This window comes from Mytilus edulis, chromosome 2 (assembly GCF_963676685.1).
Source record: "Mytilus edulis chromosome 2, xbMytEdul2.2, whole genome shotgun sequence".
Taxonomy (NCBI): Eukaryota; Metazoa; Mollusca; class Bivalvia; order Mytilida; family Mytilidae; genus Mytilus; species Mytilus edulis.
In genome coordinates this window covers 105,739,860-105,761,366 of record NC_092345.1, presented here as the reverse complement: position 1 = coordinate 105,761,366, position 21,507 = coordinate 105,739,860, and the positions used below count along the sequence as shown (strand labels likewise).

The 21,507-nt window shown below is 32.2% G+C and overlaps 2 protein-coding genes across 2 annotated transcripts; one reads left to right on the top strand and one right to left on the bottom strand.

Annotated features, from left to right (window-relative positions):
- Positions 1-2,047: 2,047 nt before the first annotated feature.
- Positions 2,048-8,044, bottom strand: LOC139513821 (uncharacterized). Its single transcript, XM_071302645.1, has 2 exons — positions 7,912-8,044; positions 2,048-3,126 (listed from the first exon to the last, which is right to left on the bottom strand). Exons 1-2 carry the CDS (start codon positions 7,921-7,923, stop codon positions 2,053-2,055), a joined length of 1,086 nt encoding a protein of 361 aa, XP_071158746.1. The 5' UTR covers positions 7,924-8,044; the 3' UTR covers positions 2,048-2,052.
- An 8,562-nt stretch (positions 8,045-16,606) lies between these two features.
- LOC139513820 (uncharacterized) lies at positions 16,607-21,464 on the top strand. Its single transcript, XM_071302644.1, has 3 exons — positions 16,607-16,844; positions 18,538-19,625; positions 20,356-21,464. The coding sequence occupies exons 1-2, from the start codon at positions 16,672-16,674 to the stop codon at positions 19,214-19,216; spliced, it is 852 nt and encodes a 283-aa protein (XP_071158745.1). The 5' UTR covers positions 16,607-16,671; the 3' UTR covers positions 19,217-19,625; positions 20,356-21,464.
- The last annotated feature ends 43 nt before the right edge of the window (positions 21,465-21,507 follow it).

The following is a 21,507-nucleotide window of genomic DNA, read 5'->3' as shown; positions in this document are numbered from 1 at the left end:
AAACAGCACCACACGACGACCAGTCATGATATTATTTCCTCAGAAACAGCACCACACGACGACCAGTCATGATATTATTTCCTCAGAAACAGCACCACACGACGACCAGTCATGATATTATTTCCTCAGAAACAGCACCACACGACGACCAGTCATGATATTATTTCCTCAGAAACAGCACCACACGACGCCCAGTCATGATATTATTTCCTCAGAAACAGCACCACACGACGCCCAGTCATGATATTATTTCCTCAGAAACAGCACCACACGACGCCCAGTCATGATATTATTTCCTCAGAAACAGCACCACACGACGACCAGTCATGATATTATTTCCTCAGAAACAGCACCACACGACGACCAGTCATGATACTCAAACTAATAATGCATATGTTTTGAATGTTATTTTTCAAAATATTTGAGTTATCTTTCGTTTCGCTAAATTAACTTTAAAATTAGATAAAAATAAAGAGAAACCCCCATACAAAAGTTACAAGTTCATTGAAAGGTAAACTGGTCTTTATAAAATGTAGGATAATCACATTGTATGGAACCTGTAAAATTCTGAAGCTTGACTTTAGAGTTCAGTTTTTTTTTTTATATTCTTCCCTTTTCCTCATTTAGAGTAAATTTAGAATCATCTATCACAGTGTAAAATTGAACATCTTTGTCAGATAAATGTATTAAACACCTCTTCAGACTCAAGTACAGTTTTAACCAATATATTGACACCTTCCAAAACAAAATAATTGCGGCTCAACCATTGTGTGCTACGATTGTTGAAGTATGAGAACACTGCTGTTGCTATGGGAGAGTTTAGTTTGCCTTTTTCTTACAGTTCTTGGTTTTAATATTTCTCAGTTGTGTTTTTGTAAGGAAATTAATGTTCGAACAGTGCAGTAAAGTATTAAACTCTCCAATAGCAGTGTACTTAAGGAAATTAATGTTCGAACAGTACAGTAAGTATTAAACTCACCAATAGCAGTGTACTTAAGGAAATTAATGTTCGAACAGTGCAGTAAGTATTAAACTCTCCAATAGCAGTGTACAAAAGGAAATTAATGTTCGAACAGTGCAGTAAAGTATTAAACACTCCAATAGCAGTGTACTTAAGGAAATTAATGTTCGAACAGTGCAGTAAAGTATTAAACTCTCCAATAGCAGTGTACTTAAGGAAATTAATGTTCGAACAGTGCAGTAAAGTATTAAACTCTCCAATAGCAGTGTACTTAAGGAAATTAATGTTCGAACAGTGCAGTAAAGTATTAAACTCTCCAATAGCAGTGTACTTAAGGAAATTAATGTTCGAACAGTGCAGTAAGTATTAAACTCTCCAATAGCAGTGTACTTAAGGAAATTAATGTTCGAACAGTGCAGTAAAGTATTAAACTCTCCAATAGCAGTGTACTTAAAGAAATTAATGTTCGAACAGTGCAGTAAGTATTAAACTCTCCAATAGCAGTGTACTTAAGGAAATTAATGTTCGAACAGTGCAGTAAAGTATTAAACTCTCCAATAGCAGTGTACTTAAGGAAATTAATGTTCGAACAGTGCAGTAAGTATTAAACTCTCCAATAGCAGTGTACAAAAGGAAATTAATGTTCGAACAGTGCAGTAAAGTATTAAACTTTCCAATAGCAGTGTACTTAAGAAAAATCAAGACAATATACTATGGTCTTTAGTTTAGTTCTTTCTTAGGTATTTTGTAATATAATTTGTAAATGTCTTTGTCGTTTCTGTATATAATTGGTCTTTGTTTATATCTTGTCCAAACAATGTATATTTATAAACAGTTGATAAATTTGAAATGTCTAGAATTTAATAAAGCATAAACTGATTTCAAATGAAGGATTTCACTATTGCGGTTAAACTGTCAACCCATACAAAAAAGTGTTTGTGTGTTTGTAGGGATTAGTGTTCTCCGTGTTAGTATTTTTGTGCAGTTTTTTTTGTCTTTCTTACATTACCTCTCATTACGTTGTATACGTTTTCACGTGTTGCTTTTGATAGTTGTGTTAAAACGAGTGTTATATAATTATAACTATTTGTTCAAAATTTTAAATACTTTAATGGAAGCCACAGAACATCTTGTGGCCACTGGTCAGAATGTATTGCACTTAGATCAAACTCTTTAGTTTCGGATATCTTAAATGGTTTGAATTTCCATTCAGTCATAAAAGATTTTATTATGTCTGCTGACTGTCGCTTAACATGCCACGCCCATTCCATTATTATACCATGCACATCTAGTCTTTTGAAAAATTCTTTTCCACCTAAAAGCACCCTGTGTTCGTGACCCTCAACATCAAGTTTAACAAATACCTTTTTAAACTTATGTATTTGTGGAAGGTTTAAAAGATCATCTAATGTGACGGAATTTTGTTTGACTGTGTTATTCTTAAAATATCCATCGTATTGTTTCTTCATTTTGTCCCATATTCCATCAGAATCAACATGTATAGATCCGAAATCACTGTTGCTGGCACTGTACCGGAACTCCCTTTGCCCATGCGTATCGGACAAAATATTATGAATCAATGTTATTCGCGATCCAATATTTAAATAATCGGCAGACGCACATACGTGTTCGATATTTGATTTTGCAGCGTCAATTGCAATCGAATCACGCCCTATTAATGCTGCAGCTATAGAATGCTGTCCAATATTTGTTCCTATATCAATTAAATTTAAATGTGGATCTAGTCTCAACTCATATAATATTCGGTTTATTGTCTTCCCTTCAAAAGCTCCTGTTCTGTTAATTATAGATGATATTCCATCGTCTAAAGAGTGTGTAAATATTTTCACGCTACCAGCATCTGATGTATATCTAATTAAAGGGAAATCACTCTTATTCATGAACATTTTGTATGGTTTACATAGTTTAGATAACTTCCAGTTATTATCAATAAACGTAAAATCAAGTGGAATATTACTTGTCGTTCGTTCTTTGTATAGTTGTCTTAACCTCGATTTCACTGAAACATCTGTTTTCTGTCTATTATTTCTACCTTCATAGTGTAATATTTGAGATCGTGTCATGTATAGTAAGCTAAACGCTACCATAATCCCAACAGACATTTTTACTAACAGTTTCGTCCATCCTAGATTGTGGGGCATTCTCTGAAAAGAACAAAAACATTCCTTTAAGTATGAATCAATATCATAATGTGAAGTTATATGTGTCTATTCCCTGATAAGATAATCGAGCTAAATCATTGGAATTTTGCAATACTTTTTACAAATTTGTTATCTCACTCCAATGTTTACTTTCCATAAATTGCACACTAGTATATTATTTGTATGGAACGCCACAGCTGTCTTATGTGGAACTCTGATATTACTTTATGATGTTTTATTATTACTTAATGATATTTTGTCTTTACTTAATATGGTTTTGACATTACGTAATGATGTTTTGATATAACTCAATATGGAATAGTCATTACTTAATGATATTTCGATATTACACGATATGGTTTCGCATTGACTTGATATAGTTTTGTCATTACTCAATATGGTTTTGTCATTACTCGATGTGGTTTCACCATTATTTAATATGGTTGTGTCATTAGTCAATGCCCCACAATTAGTTAATTGGTGTTCAAATTAAAGTTCGAGTTACTGTTTGAGTTATACTTTGACTCGGTTAGTTTTTGAATTCAAGTCATGCTTAGAATTAAAGTTCAGTTAGTATTGAGTTTCGAGTTGGACTTTGAGTTTGAGTCACATTTAAAGGCAGAGTTATAGTTACAACTTTGAATTTGAGTCACTTCTTGAGGTAGAGTTTGAGTAAGATTCGAATTAAAGTCTCATATATGGATGGCCCCACGTGCACGCATTCAAGGCACATCCAACATGGAAATCTATCTAAAAATAGAACAGGTTTTTCCGAAATGGTCACGTGATTTTACCTCATCAAGTAATGGGATAACCACATCAAAGAATGACAGGACCACATCAAAGAATGACAAGACCACATCAAATAATGAAACAAACACATCAAGTAGTGTAAAATCGTCAAATTTTGAAACATCATTACGTAATGTTAAAACCATATAAAGAATAGACAAATCACCATTACGAAATAACAAAACCACATCATGTAATGAAACAACTACATTACGTTAAGTCACATACACATCAAGTAATGTTAAAACCACATTGACTAATGTCATTATGACACAACCATATTAAATAATGGTGAAACCACATCGAGTAATGACAAAACCATATTGAGTAATGACAAAACTATATTAAGTCAATACGAAACCATATCGTGTAATATCGAAATATCATTAAGTAATGACTATTCCATATTGAGTTATATTGAAACATCATTACGTAATGTCAAAACCATATTAAGTAAAGACAAAATATCATTAAGTAATAATAAAACAACATAAAGTAATATCAGAGTTCCACATAAGACAGCTGTGGCGTTCCATATATTTGCTACATGTATTTCACTTGATACGTACTTCTACTTTCTGGTTTATCATATACTTTATAATATTATATAAGATACAACAACACCAACAATGAGAGCCAGAGAAACACAAACACAAAGCAACCCTTACTGGTCGAGAACTTAACTTCATACGTAAGAATATGTAGTGTGAATAACTGAAGGAGGTGTTTTTCAAGTGAATAACTGAAGGAGGTGTTTGTTCAATAACTGAAGGAGGTGTTTGTTCAATAACTGAAGGAGGTGTTTGTTCAAGTGAATAACTGAAGGAGGTGTTTGTTCAAGTATTATTTCTCTGGTGTTTCAATTCTTTGTTAAACATCAAAATGATCAATTACGATCCCTTAAAGAGATATTCTCGTAACGTGGTTTGACGGTTTCACCGGACTCAGGATGTTAAAACAAATCAAAACTATTTAATGTCAAAGCTAAGGTAAGATTTAGTATTCCAAATCAAGTTATATTTGATGATAATACATAACATATATAAAGGTTGAGGATGAACACGGATGCGGCCACTTTCATTTTTGACAAAAAAACACCTGAAAAGTGACGTTTTTTTGGATAGATTTTTCATATTTAAGCTAGAATTGGGGTATTTTTAATGACTCAATCAGTTCATATCTTTCACCCAAACTAATTGAATCAGTTGAAATAGACAGTTAAGTGTTTAAAAAATGTGCAATATCTTTCGTTAGATGAACCTGAAATTTGAGGCCAAAATCAGCCCTTACTCCTTTCATTAAAATATATTTTATACTGGAACTATACCTTTACGAACAGGTTTCATTAACGTTCCGAATAGATTTATTAATGCTGTCCAATAGAAATGAATGGGTATGATTCAAAGCTCCGTGTAAAGAAAAGCAGTTATCCTATATCCAGTTTAATTATATCACGATGGATGAGTTATCTATGATACTTCAATGACATGAATTACCAAAACCATGGTCTATAAGATAACAGTACTGACCCATATGCGCTTATAAATCTATTGATCAGTAGTAAGTTATATAGTATAAATTGTGTCTTTAATCAGTATATCGAGACTTCGGTACTTTAATTGACACCAATGTTAACGTGTCCAATAAGGTTATGTGTGTTTGTCTGTTGTCGAAGTATCACGTTTACAATACACAAAAAGTCTTTTCCACCTATAAACATCATGTTTACGTGTCCTTCAACACCAACCCCCTATCAGAGTGCACATTTAAACCGTATGACACTGTCATAAAACTAAAACGCACAATTAAAGAATGTGCAACTACTAACAGGGCGACCAATAATTAATGCATAGAAATATTAATAATTAAAAAGACACATTATTTTGAAACCGGGTTAAAATGGGCTCATTACTACGGGATGCTATGAAGAATATCGTAACAAATAGGATATATATGTGCTTCAAAATGTACGCACTCGTGGGATTATTACAAGTGAATGGAAAATCGCAGTAGAAATATTGAAATATTTATCTCAGTCGTAAACATAATATTAGTTTTGAACCAGCACTTTTTACCAATTTCTAGACGCAAATAATTATATAAATATAGGCAAAATACGAAGCGCAATAAAAAGAAAAAACAAAACACAAAAACACAAAACAAAAGGGGAGAACGAAACTAAGGGAAAACAAAAGAGAACCAGAAGTCATCAATCTTAAAAGAAAAATTGTTTACAAACACCACAAAGAAGAAGAGACTGAGTAATCCGGAAGTAGTGAAAGGTTTTATCGTTATAAATGGGCAAGGTTATAAACATTTACCTATGTCTCTATTCTGGGATCATTCATTGATTAGTATATATGACAATACTGAGAGAGGTGTTTGCTAGTCATGAGTAAAAGTATTCTGTTCAAAGGGCCTAAATTTAGCTTCGGATTATAAAATATGAAAGAAATTTGTAAACGTGTACAAACCTTATATTGTCTGTAGAAATCAATCAGTATGTTAACTTATACGATTTGTATATGTTCGGTTTATACATTAATTATATTGGAAAGTATTTACATATTGCCGAAAGCATTCTTCAATGTTGGAAGTTTATAGCACACTACAAGAATGCATTACGTTGTATTAATTAATATCATGCATCAAGATAATATTAAATTATTTTATATGTACCATGCTTCAAAATTGTTTAAAATTGTATAAAGACTACATTTAACGGATGAGTCTTTTGTAGACGAAACGCGCGTCTGGCGTATATACAAAATTTAGTCCTGGTATCTATGATGAGTTATAGTACAGATACCTCTAAACTGTTTTACCTTTGAAATAAAGAATATTATCTTGATGAGTTTTGTGGTAAAAACTTGAGTTTTCTGTTGATTGAAATCTATCTGTCTGTCGTTTATACTTATAGAACCATAGCACAATTATCCCCACCCCCTGTCGTTTATACTTATAGAACCATTGCACAATTATCCCCACCCCCTGTCGTTTATACTTATAGAACCATTGCACAATTATCCCCACCCCCTGTCGTTTATACTTATAGAACCATAGCACAATTATCCCCACCCCCTGTCGTTTATACTTATAGAACCATTGCACAATTATCCCCACCCCCTGTCGTTTATACTTATAGAACCATTGCACAATTATCCCCACCCCCTGTCGTTTATACTTATAGAACCATAGCACAATTATCCCCACCCCCTGTCGTTTATACTTATAGAACCATAGCACAATTATCCCCACCCCCCTTTTTTCTCAACACATACACACATACAAAAAAAACTTGTTTTATTCCTACATATTGAACAATTGAACACTTTTTAATTGTCCAAATTTATCATATTACAAAATAATAGATGAGTGGGAGTATTAGACATATTGATTGATGTGTTACTACATTAAGAACATCTTAATAACCTATGTATGGTCAAAGGGAATAGACACAACAGAATATGTCATTGTTGTGATGATAATATCACACCGAGGCCAAAAATTCATTGTCGGTATTATCAAAAAAATATAAATACTTTATACGTTGACAATCTTGAAAATATTACTGACTTTTTAAATTATTATCTGTGCATGTCTCACACTTATAGATAGACTGTTGGATATTTATCGTACCATGGAAGTAATATTTAAGTCTTACTTCCGCATGATCGTACTAACATAAAAACTATTATATAATACATCCTTATATATACTTCTTTATAAGTTGATTCTTTATCAAAATAATGTTTGGAATTTCTGTTTAAACTGAATAATTGATATGTGTAAGTATCATCTTGGATATCGACAATTACATGACAAGCTACACCAAATTTTTGTGGAACAATTATAATGAACCATTGAAATTCCACATAAAGACAGACACAAGACATTAACTCTGTATTTTTATTTGTACAGTTACAGTAATAAAAATAATAAAAAAATGAATTTAATTAATTGACTAATGAATAAATAAATAAATGACGTACGTACGTGTAAGGACATAATTGTTGAATCAGCTCTTTTTCACTACTACAGATATAATTCTTACCGCTGTTCTATCCAGGTGATGCATATTTGACAAGTGACTTAGGTTCACAACCTGTCTATATTAGACAAGAAGATATATTATTTTACATAATATTATGGCAAACAATTACTTTTAATAATAAAACCGTAGGGACTTCTACATAACGACTTATCCCTCTAACATGATAGTTGATGAAAGAACATTTTCAAAAAGACGTTGTAAATAAAATAGTTTGTAAAATAGAAGAAAAAAAATGAATAAATAATTAATTAAGTAAATAATTAAAAAAAAGCCAATATATAGATAAACAAAATTAATTAAAATGTATAAATAAATAATTAAAGTATAAATTTGGCTATAATTGTTGATTGTAGATTTTTACAATACAATAAGTATAATTCTTACCGTTAATAATGTGTCCAGGTTTATATGAATTGATTGATAAACATTTGACCTGTGACAAAGGTTAAGGTTCACAACTTGTTTCTAATGGACACATAAATATATTATCATACAATATATAATGGCTTAAGATATCTTTTATTATAGTTTCTTAAATACTTACATTATAATATATGTATATAGTATGGAGTATGCGTTGTGGCAAAACAAACATTTTCAGGTCAAGTCAGTCTCTCAGGAAATTTGTTGTTCGTTCTTTGTAATACTGTTTTCCGGAGCAATTAGATATTGGTGGGGTGTTTGCAGTGGCCTGTTGTACTATATTTTTTTGTGTAATTTCCGCTACCCTTTCGACGTATTTGGATTGGTGTTTAGCTTCATTTTGATGATACATAAAGCATGCCATTGCTGTATCAAAATCCTCTTTGTCGAATCTTTCAATTTGGTAAAATATCTTATTTGGATTTCCACCCAAGTTATTAGTAAACTTATATAATATATTCAAAATCCTACTAAAGACTCGTCTGAGTCTACAAGTACACAATTTCAAATCCGTTTGGTTTTAAAGCTTTCCAACGTTTTAAATTTGACTTTAAACTTTCTATTATTTTTGCAATAATTTAGTCATAAATTCTACATATATGTCCTCATCACCCTGTCTAACGCATTTCCATTAATTTATAATCTAGAGATTTTGTGTCAACTTTATAAAAAAGAAGATGTGGTATGATTGCCAATGAGACAACCATCCACAAAAGACCAAAATGACACAGACATTAACAACTATAGGTCACCGTATGGCCTTCAACAATGAGCAAAGCCCATACCGCATAGTCAGCTATAAAAGGCCCCTATAAGACAATGTAAAACAATTCAAACGAGAAAATTAACGGTCTTATTTATGTAAAAAAAATGAACGAAAAACAAATATGTAACACATAAACAAACGACAACCACTGAATATACAGGCTCCTGACTTGGGACAGGCACATACATAAATAATGTGGCGGGGTTAAACATGTCAGCGGGATTCCAACCCTCCCCCTAAGCTGGGACAGTGGTATAACAGTACAACATAAGAACGAACTATAAAAATCAGTTGAAAAAGGCTTAACTCATCAAATGGACAAAAATATAAGTGGACGTGGCCGGGTACTTATACATCCCGACACAAAAAGACGCAATGAACAGATATGAGAGTACTCGCAGTTATCTGACAGCTAGTTCAAAGCCACTAACAACTAATAAAAAAATCATGCATCTAAGACTAAACTATCAATCCGTACACATCCAACATCCAATGGATTTAGTGTAAAGACATCATAAACAGCCAGAGAAATACATGACCTTGTGCAATGCCAAGTTACAGGTATCGACAGATTGTAGATCCATGAATAGGTATATATATATATAACATACTAGTAAAATTTAGTTAGCTTTTAATCTACTGATAACAAAATCAATATTTATTCCAATAAAAACAATATTCAATGATCTTATTACGGTGTTGAAAAGGTAACCTTTTAGAATAAGTTTTTTTAAAGAAGCGACAAGTTTACATGGATCATTTCTAAATTTCCGGGCACGGTTAACAACATTTCCGTAAAAATGAGGATGTGCTATCCCGTTTGAAATAAGTTTTCTACAGGTACATCCAAACTTCAAAACCAAATCTTTATATCTATGGAAAAATTTAGTAAAGGTTTTCAGTAATTTATGGTAACGATATCCCTGGTTTGTATGTCGTACTTTATTGAAAACTTGACATTCGAATGTTGTCCTGACTATGATGATATATGTTATATATGTAGGACTCTAAAGTGCGATGGTACTCTAAAGTGCGATGGTCACGCTAAAGTGCGATGGTCTACGCTAAAGTACGATGGTGTCTCACGCTAAAGTGCGATGGTTGTTTGTTCGCTAAAGTACGATGGTATATCACGCTAAAGTGCGATGGACCAAAAGGGTAAGATTCGAGGGATTAAAACATCGAGGTTAAAAAATAGTATAATTCTAGACACAATAGCGACATTGTGTCTAGATGCTGTGAAATGCATCACACCTTTCGTGTAGACAACACCTTTCGTGTACACAGTGAGCAAGGTCTGTGATGGACCAGTTAGTCAGCAAAGTCTGTGCTGGACCTTACGTGTAGACAGTGACTGAGGTCTGTGCAAGACCAATTAGACATGCAGCGAGGTGTGCATCACCAGTAAGCTCTTACTAAAAAGCTAAAATAAGCGGTCGTTTAATCAACCAAATGGCTTATGAAAACAAGCCCAGTACAATTATTTAAATCATCAGTTATTTAACAAATACTATTCAAATATAAACACTCTATAACTAAATTATAAGTTGCAAATTCAACAAATGCATTAGCTAATATGCTAACGTATAACCGAGCGTATAACATATGTGATATGCTTTATAATTTACCGGTAGTCTGAAATAATTGTTTCTAAATTTAGAAGACCGACCTCGTTATAATTTCTAAAAGGGTAATTTATTTGTCGCAACATATTAAATTTCATGTAAAATGATTTTGTAACAATTCGGAGCTTATTGCATATTTGGATAATTAGTGTAGATTGACGTTTACACTCATGTTACAACCTCCCATGCAGTCGTCATTGTAAATAACAAATACAAAATTCGTTCATTGTCGAAATATGCAACATTGATTAGCATAAAATTTTAATTTGAATGCGAGAGAAAGGCAATGTTCGCCGAGCTTTCTCCTTTTCCGTATTTTCCTACAAATTACAGAACATACTAATGTTTTAGAGCAAATAATTTATAATTCACGCATGCAAACATGTATCTCTATTTTACCGACGTTACTTTAATCAAAGTCGACAGCATTTTAACGAGGATCGCAAAGTAAACTGCCACATAAGCAATGATTCAAATGTTTCCGTTTGCTTCAAATATAACTTGATCAGGATAAGTATGTGTATATATATACATACTGTTTTATATTTATATAGTAAAATGGTCGACTGTAAGATGCAAGCGATGCAAGTCCCTTTTCCAGCACCATAGGAATAAACAATGTGCTTCATCCGACAAAGAACGGTTAAGTTTAAATCAATAACTAGTAAATCATGAACATTTGGTGTAAAAGTTGTTAATCAAATATTCATAATCTATCTTCCGGCATGTTCATTTTTGGTTTGTATGTACGACTGTTAACGTCATAATCCAACTACGTTTCGGACGTCTAACCTTTCGCGAACCATCGTACTTTAGCGTATGGAAGCATCGCACTTTAGCGTAGACCATCGCACTTTAGCGTGACCATCGTACTTTAGCATCCCCATCGCACTTTAGAGTCCTACATATGTATTTGTCGGTAGTTTAATTCTTCATCAAACATTTCTTTAACTGAATTATAAACTCCATAGTACCTGTCAACCAAGAACGACTTATTCATTAAAGATTGGACAAATACGCCGCGGTAATGTTTTTCACCGAGAAATAGGACGCAACTTATATAGACAACTGTTGGCGACGATGATGGTTTCTCATTCGTACAGGGAACCGGGTTTGTTCGCAATAATTTAGTACATGTTCGCTCTCGGTCTTGTTCGTCCACGGGTTCGTTCACCCTAAGAGGCCGTTCGCTCTGGGTTCTTAAGTCCATATTTAAAATACGCTTTTGCAGATATTTATTTGATAAATATCAACAATATAGAAATATCTCAAAATAAACTAGATGTGTCAAAGCGACACGAATGATCCCTTCTCAAAAAAGTAAAAATAATTGCATTTGTTCGTGCATTGATTGACTCGATAACCCATAATGAACAGAAACTAGAACAAAAGGACCCGGATTCGATATTTTGTGGGAATGGCACGTTCATACACACACAAAAACTTTCACCTAATGTGATGTACATTGACGAAAAAAGACCCAAAACAATGCACATATATTACAGACTTGCATGACATTTGCGTGAGCAACTCGACGAGTGTCACATGTGGATCAGTATCTGCTTAACCATCCGGAGCACATCAGATCACCCCAGTTTTTAGTGGGGTTCGTGTTGCTTAGTCGTTAGTTTTCTATGTTGTGTCTTGTGTACTTTTATTTGCCAATTTGTTCTTATTTTATTTTTTAGCCATGGTCTTGTCAGTTTATTTTCGATCTATGAGTTTGACTGTCACTCTGGTATTTTTCGCCCCTCTTTTTTAATTGACACCAGAAAGGTTCAAATGCATGCGCCTTTGATTTGCACTTACTAGGAGATGAAAGCGCATCAGAGGCTGATTTAAAAAAAAAAGTAAATACAGGGTCTTTAGTGGGGAAAATGTGCTTGATCATTTCAGGAATCACTGGCGCAGGTAACGGTAACCTCTTATGTCACTCAGTGACCCCCTCTTATGAAAATTTCCTGATCTTCCACTGCACATCTAGTCTGCAAGTTTAGTTATAATTGTCAAATGAAAAAGGTTAAATTAAGTTGAAACAATAAAAAATGAGGTCGATTTCCTTTACTTCTCGACAAGCAAAAACAAAATCATTATTATACAGTTTAATACAGGTAATGTGATAATATTTTTCCCCCATACAGTTGTTATTATAGCTTTGCACGTGTTAATGATAGGTTTACAAAGGTCACAGACAAAACAACATTCTTTGAAGGTTAATAAGATGCCGTCCGTCCTTAAATGTTGCTATTTTACGATTTCGGGCATTGCTTATTGTATTCTGTGTAACTCTTTGAAGACATTGAAGACCCATTGGTGGCCTTCAGCTGTTGTCTGCTCTATGGCCGGGTTGTTGTCGCTTTGACACATTCCCCATTTTCATTCTCAATTTTATTTTGCATTTCTCAAACACGTTTTAGAATGTTATTTATCGGAATGAATGATTGTTTGACTTATATCGTCAAAATTCCTGTCTTGCGCGTTATTAACAATATTTAATTTTGAAATTGATAAATATCATAAATCACAATGTAGCCTGGAAACGAAAAATTCACCCAGATTCGAACTTATACTGAGTTTTGTGGTAATAAGCATTGTGGATATTGTGTATAAATTTGATAACATTTGGTCGAGGCAAACTAAAGTAAGAGACTAGAAACGAAAAATTCAGCAAGTTTTCGATATATAAAGGGACATAACTCCAGAACGTTAAAAGTGAAGCAACCCATATTCGAATTTGATATGTGTTTTGTGGTAATAAGCGTTGTGTATCAGTTTCATATAATTTGGTTGAGGCAAACTTTAGTAGGAGAACAGAAAATATTTTTTGGACGGACGGATAAGGGTAACAATTGATGCACCTTCCTACGTGTGGAGGGCATAAAACACGAATTTTTACACATTTTACTTTTTCAAATCTTCACATACCCAACTAATTAGTCCTAGATGCATGATTTGTTTTTATATGCTGTTTTACCTATAGTGGCTTTGAACTAGCTGTCAGTAACTGCGAGTACTCTCAGATCAGTACTCAGCGTCCTTTTGTTGTTGGGATGTACACGTTCTCGTCCAAGTCCACTCTGTGTTTTTGTTGAATGTATTCCTATTTGTCCATCTGATGAGTTAAGCCTTTTTCAACTGATTTTTTTTATAGGTCGATTTTATGTTGAACTGTTACACCACTGTCCCAGGTTAGGGGGGATTGGGATCCGTCTAATATGTTTAACCCCGCAAATTTAAATCAAGGATAAAAAGAAGTAGAAAATCACTTACTTTCATATATCTATTTTGACGTTATAAATATTGACTGCATTGGATTTCCCCGTGTTTTTTTAATAGAGATTTCTCCGACATCGAACAGTCTTTTAGCTTACATAATCTGTGATAAGTTACTAAATTATTAATAGACAACCACATTTTAGGTAAATATTGATTTAATGATAGCGTGTAAACAAATTAACGATCAAATTACCTTCAGAAAAATAAATGAAAATTAGGATATAACCAATCACAATCGTTTTCCTTTTGATTTTAATCTATTTTGTCTGCCTCGTGACGTCACTTTCATGTCCTTAACAGATTGGTTATTCAAGTGATTCACATCTTTGAAAATTACAATAACCAGTAACATAACAGTTGTTTTCCATTTGTTTGATATGTTTGGGCTCTTAATTTTGCCATTTTATAACATGAGGATGGACTTTCTGTATTGAATTTTCCATTGAGTTGTTTGTATTTTACTTTCTTGTATTTCCTTTTTGCATACATCATATACATTTAATCAATAAGTTTCTTAATCATAAGTTTAGAATTAGGAAAATACAATGAAGCGCTATTTTGAAATCATTATTTTTACAAACCAGCACGACCGTTGCGATCTGAAAATGCTGCTTTCATTGAGAAGCAAAAAAACGCTCGGACCAAAATGTATGGTGCACAGAGGTTCAATGTGGCGGCCGGGACTCTTGAATAGCCTACCAACAAATCTTGGAAATGAGCAATCGCTAGACCTATTACAGAAAGGATCAAAGACGCATGTATTCAAAGTTGCATTTGTACATTATAGTTAAGTAGATATAGGAAGATGTGGTGTGAGTGCCAAAGACCTGGAACCGTGATTGATTGTATTTGACTGATGTTGATTTGCTATAGTAATATTATGTACATTTTAGTCTGATTTGATGTGTTTCGGTATAATTTGATAAAACATTTTTTTATAAGCCAATGTATTTTTGTAACTTATTTTTAAATACAAAACAGTAGAAGCATTCAGCAATTTCAGAAATGTTTAGTTAAGATAATAAGTATTGACATTTTTACTTATTCATTAATTTGTCTTTTAATTCATTTTGAACCAAGTTAATTATTTAAAGTCGTAACTTTTTATAGTTGATTTGATGTTGTATGCTGTTGAACATATTTTGGTTTACCAGAAAGTAATAAATAAAAATCTCTTTTAGAATACATATATATAACTCTGCATGACAATTTGGTTTTGTATTGCAAAACAACAGTTATATTTACACGGTGAGATATATTTTTCCTATGAACATCTTTATAAATAGTTTCAGTCCATTCGTCGTTCTATATCACTTTTAAAATGTCATATCTTTTTATAGTAATTTTAGAATCTGTTTCCATTAGGAATCATACCCCATCTCCTTATTCTATACGAACAAAATTCGTACAAATATCAAATTAGCAGCAGAAGCTCCCTTTAATTGTTTGTTGCTTGAAATAGTAAAGACATTTTTACTCTCATAATCCTCTGCTGTTTAGATGTCTCACTGTTTGATGGTTGAATCTTTACATTTAAATTGAGACACTACAATGTTTTAATGTCTCACTTGTTGACCGCTGTTTGAACTACTTTATATAATTATGTTTATAATTAAAAGTAGATCAAGTAGTGACGGAAATATCAAACTCAAGATATTTATGTGCATCCTTAAACGTTTGTGCGATATGAATATTTATCCAGTTAGTTTACTTTACTAATACAAGATTTTAACAGATCTTTACAAAGTGTGGGTAAGTTTTTTTCAAACACTGATTTCAAACACAGTTTTGTATAAACATTCCTTCCTACAAACAAAGCATAAAAACAAAAACCCATTTTAAAATGTGTTGGTATCCCGTCTAGTATAGATACGGATTGATGGTAGTGGTAGTGATTGATACCTGTTATGCAGAAAATATTTTTACAACTGTGAATTTCATTTACTTCAGAGAGACCAATCCTCAGTATTTTTTTCTATCTTTGTTCGTTCCTATTAATATCTTTTGAAAATTTTAGAACTCGTGCAGCCAATGCAATGCAAAAAATAACTGATGTGTAAGTCATCTGAAATCTTTTGACTTTGAGTCAGCGTTTTGAATGCCTTCACAAACTTGAATATATGTTTTCAGGATGATAAAAACGTAATACATATAAATGTTGACAAATTGCTGTTAAAGACGAAAATAAGATATAATACCATATGAGAATTGATAAACAAAATTCTAACCAGTATGAAGTCTTTTATTTGTTCCTTATTGTTTAGTTGTACTTTTATTTTTGTTATTGGTCGTTTTTTTTTTTTTTACAGTAGATGGGATTGCTGCCACATTAGGTTCTTCCTTATATCTTTGTTATCATGTATCAGTATGTTCTAACTTTAAAAAAAATCATGATGTGATCTTCTGTTGTCTCGTTGGTGTCTAGACAACATCATTGCGGTAAGAAAAATGTATGTAGTCAAGAGGTGTTCTAGTACAAAATATTTATGTCACGTATTTGGGATCTTTAAGAGGCCATCATAATTTTCTACGTTTTCGATTTAATCTCTTAAGAGCCACTTTAGGTTTAAACAGATGTTTACCATAACTTTGTTCATTCACAAAGGTTCATTATGATGGCGTTGACGGCAATCTTATTGACATTTTTATTTTTTGTTTTTAAATCTGGTGTCGCTGATGATTCCTGTGAAGAAATTATGCTTCCAATGTGTCGTGGTCTCATAGGATATACTCATACTAAGCTGCCAAATCGTTTTGGGCATAAACACCAAAGACAAGTTTACAGGTAACCAATTAATATCAATCACATATATATGTTACAGTAAATATGAATAATCAGGTATTATGTAGAATCCCTGAAGTTTTCAGGGATTATGTAGAATAACTGGCCAGTTTAGGGGTTATATATAATCACTAAAATTTTCAGGGATTATGTATAATCACTAGAAAAAACGTCAGGAATTATACAGAATAACTGATTTGAAGAAATAGTTTTATTTATAAGGAAAATGAATAAAAGTCAAATAATTTATGCTATAAAATCATATTAAAACAGCATTACACTGTATAAACATCAACTGTAAAATGTTAAGCACAAAATATCGAAATGATAACCCTATTTTTTTTTAAATATTAGGCACAATATATTAATAAAATGTTAAACACAATATATTAAAATGTTAAACACAATATGTCAAAATAATATGCTTCACATCTGTTTTTACCACAATATCCACATTTAAGAAAACATTTTCCTTCACATATTGAATCAGATTTTATTAGCCAGGTGAGCTAAACAGGGAATTAACAAGCTTTAACTGGTTCGAGCAAGATATCATATTTTCTTTGGCCAGGCGATATCCTTTTTCAGACTTGAGGTGAACAGTTACCATTATGATTTTTGTGATTCCCTTTCCTTTTTTACCATGTGGAATTGCTATGAGAATATTACACCAAATGTCAGCGTCCTCTAAAATTTTGTTCTAATTGTCAATCCTTAGTTTTTCTATACATTTAGATGCGTAAGTTCTCTGGGTTTGAATTTCTTGTTTATTTGAACAAAAAAAAAATAAACAAAAAAATCAAAGCGCTATAAGCGCTGAAGGCAGATAACCAAAAACCAAGGCTAACGTAATTATGAAAACTGTGGCAATGTTGCTTCAACACAAATTTAGGGTGCTCGCATAATTCAGCTTAACTGTATAAAAACAGATGTTCCATAATCTTCTTTATTATTTGTTTTACATGTACATGTACCACAAATAACATGCTCTGTGGATTTACAAATAGAACATGAATATCCATTTGACGCTGGCTTTTCATAAACAAACAATACATGTAAAGTTATCGCTATAAACGGAATCTTGATATTATTTATATTGAAGTCTTCAACTTTATCTCGAAACCCTGTGTTGGCTATATCTTTAAGATCATCATCTGTGTTTAAAAGCAAAATTATTTCATCTGGCAAGGAATATGAAAGTAAAAAATGATAATTTGTCTATATCTTTATCAAACGAAGAATCCATAAATTATTTATAATCCCTGAAATTATATTAGGGAATTTGTAGAATAATTATTAAAATGTTCAGTGATTATGTAAAATCACTGGTCATTTTCAGGGATTATATATAATGACTAATAATTTTAGTGATTCTACTATTCCCTGAAAAATCAGTGATTCTACATAATCCTTGATTATACAAATTCACTGTTACATAATTATATATAAGAAATTATTTTCTGATTTTCTTGACAATTTTATAAGCCTCTGTGACATATATCTTTCTAAATGCTTGGTTGGTGTGCTTATCTACCATTGAATTTCAATAATCAAATAGTTGAAAACATAGTTCATATATATATAGTGAAAACAATTATTTCAAATCAAGTATAATGTTACTAATTTCTAATGTACATTAACTTACAGAAAACCAGATTAGAAAAAAAAATAATATTAATTTTTCGCTTTATTTTAGGTTTCTGGAACCGATTTGGCCTTTTATGGACAGAGGCTGCTCTAACAATTTGAGACTGTTTGCTTGTGGACTAACAGTTCCAAAATGTACAACTAAAGGAAACACAACAAAAATAGAACTACCTTGTAAAGAAACTTGCTTTTACTCCAAGAAAGGCTGTAGTAAAGATATGAAAAGTCTCGGAATGAAATGGCCCAGAAAACTCAAATGCAAAGGACTTAAACGTAAAAAGCAAAAGAATTGTTTGAAGCCATACCCTAGGCTGAAGAAAAAAAGACAACCAATATACGCTTATTGTCAGAAGAATACATTTCCAATGTGCCAGAATTTAACCTTTGATATCGGTACCCTACCAAACATGTTTCATCAAAGCCGTGAAACAGAAATCTTGACGGAACTTGAACAATATCAGAGACTAGCTGATTCGCAGTGTCATGCTGATCTGTGGTTTTTGATTTGTGGAGTATTTAGGCCATATTGCATCGCCAGCAACCCGTTTACGTTGCCTTGTCGGGAACTGTGCGAGGAAGTCCGAGGTAAATGTGAGACAACGTATAGAAAGTTGTATGGTGGTCTTCGATGGCCTGCTAAACTACAGTGCCATAGATATCCGCCGGCTTCATCGCAACATACTTGTGTTATCCCTAGAGACACAGCTTTGATCAAAACTACTTTTTGAATTTTAAAATAACAGCGTAATTTCTTTGTACTCCCTAAACATGATAAATAAAATAGTATAAGTAACAAGGGAATGTGTTTCAAGTGGCAACGATATCGAATACTGTGTGTTCAAATTATATTGTATAGTTTTTACTATATCGATTGAAATAAAATTTAAAAAAACCACTTTTATTTGATCAGTCTTATCATGGTAGGTAATAACTTTATACATATGACTGTCAACTGATTACCAGGTTTTTAAGCTCCTCTCAAGAGAATCACATTTATACTTTTTATGTAATTTTTACAAATGATTTTTTTGTTTCTTTTTGTTTGTAGATTAATTGGTAGGTTATTCGGTTCTCGGATATGACTTTTTATGAGATATAACTGTCCCATGATCTTTACTGCTTTGTAATGCACTTAAGGTAGCACAATACAAAGATTTTATAACTCAAACTCCCAAGTTTTAAAATGCTGCAACTTTCTTAATAATGCTTGAAAATTTATAAAAGTGGTAGTTTTAGATAGCTAACAGATTACTCTTTCAAATAAATGCAATGTCAGTATTATGCAACAATTATGTAACCAATCATAATGTTAACTGTTTCTAAAATATTTTTCACCAAATTTCCACTTTCAAATGAAATTAGCTTCTGCATAGGTGTCCCTAGAGGGTTGATTTTATTATAGGTTGTTCCTATGGCCATTATCTACAAAAGGGTGTCTCAGATTTCAGATAGAATGTATAGAACAAATTTTACACCTAATTAAACATTATCTTCTTTTATGTGGTTAGGATGTTTACACTAATTAGAGATTTATGAGAGAATGGAATACCATAGAGACAATGTTAGACACCCTTTTGAAGCCCATGATGTGTTGATTAAGATTTTGTTAAAATTTTCTGTATAGTTAAAGAGATGATAGAGCTAAATTCATTCAAGTGAACTTACCCAGATTGTGCCACTAATTACATAATAATTGATTACATAATGATTGCATAATAAAAATATTGCATTCATTTAAAATATTAATCTTTTATCTATCTATATATACCTCTTTTATTATTTTCTATGCATTCACAAGAAAGTTACAGCATTTCAAAGGTAAGTGATTGGAAGTAAAAAAATCTTTGTATTGTGCTACCTTAATCAGCATTCATTGTAGATTTTACTATGCCACTTTTGCTTATCTCGAAAAGATTTTTACTGAACTTAAACAAGTTTAAAACAGTGTGTCAATGTAAGAAACGAAATAGTTACATCGATGTGAAAATGAGCCTTTAGTCTTGTTTGTCATGGTTCCAGTTAACTTTATTGCAGACATTACTACGCGCATATGTAAAGCCAAAGTAATTCAACAAAAAGAAAAGAACAAGAAGAGTCACATGTACGCTTTAACACTGAGTCAAATATATGAATACAGAGAAACATTACTTCTCATCAGATTGAAACTTAAATCAAATGAAACTCTCAGCAGCGACCAAGAACAATCATCCCAATGCAAGTTTAGAGAATCCACACATTGTTTTGAACGTTAACAATTTATGATTTGATAATTTTCCCTCTCCTTATCCTGGGTTTGGAAACCCCTTTTTAAAAATGGCTGGATCCGTCCTTGGTACATGGAAAATGTCACGTCTTCCACTGTCGATATGTCTTTGTAAACTAACAACTCTGTAACAAAATGATATTCATATCCAGAATGAGATCAATTATAAAAGGTAGGAGTCAACCGAACTGGAGGAGAAGTAATTCGAAAAGTTTTTAGTGAACTGATGTCTACTCTTCTAATTCAATTTCCCATTCAGGTTTGACTTTTTTTGCGTATGTGTACACCTCGCAGTCAGACTATCTGCCCTTATTTAGCAAGAGTTTTGCTAACGTGCATATTACATGTAATAAAGACCCTTTATCCCTGCAATGATCTTTTAAAGCAATAATATTTTTATTACATCTAAGGTTTTTAAAGTTTATATATGCTTTATCAATTTATGACTTTTGAACATTGGTATACTACTGTTGACATTATTATATTATTTTGACTCTTTAAAAACAAATCATAAAGATACGATTCATGTAAACTCATTGATCGGTATTTTAATTACACTGAATTGTTTTGAAAAAATTAAGACATAACTAAATATATATTTCTTTATATGTGCAGTTGCTGCTAGTATTCTATTGTTTTTGTGTTAGTATTATTTGTTTTTGTGCTAATATTGAGCTTTTGAGTTAAGCCAATTACAAGTGATGTCTAATGTCTACAGTTTGTTTTTATGGTGTGCATTTACACACCTGTCCGGGT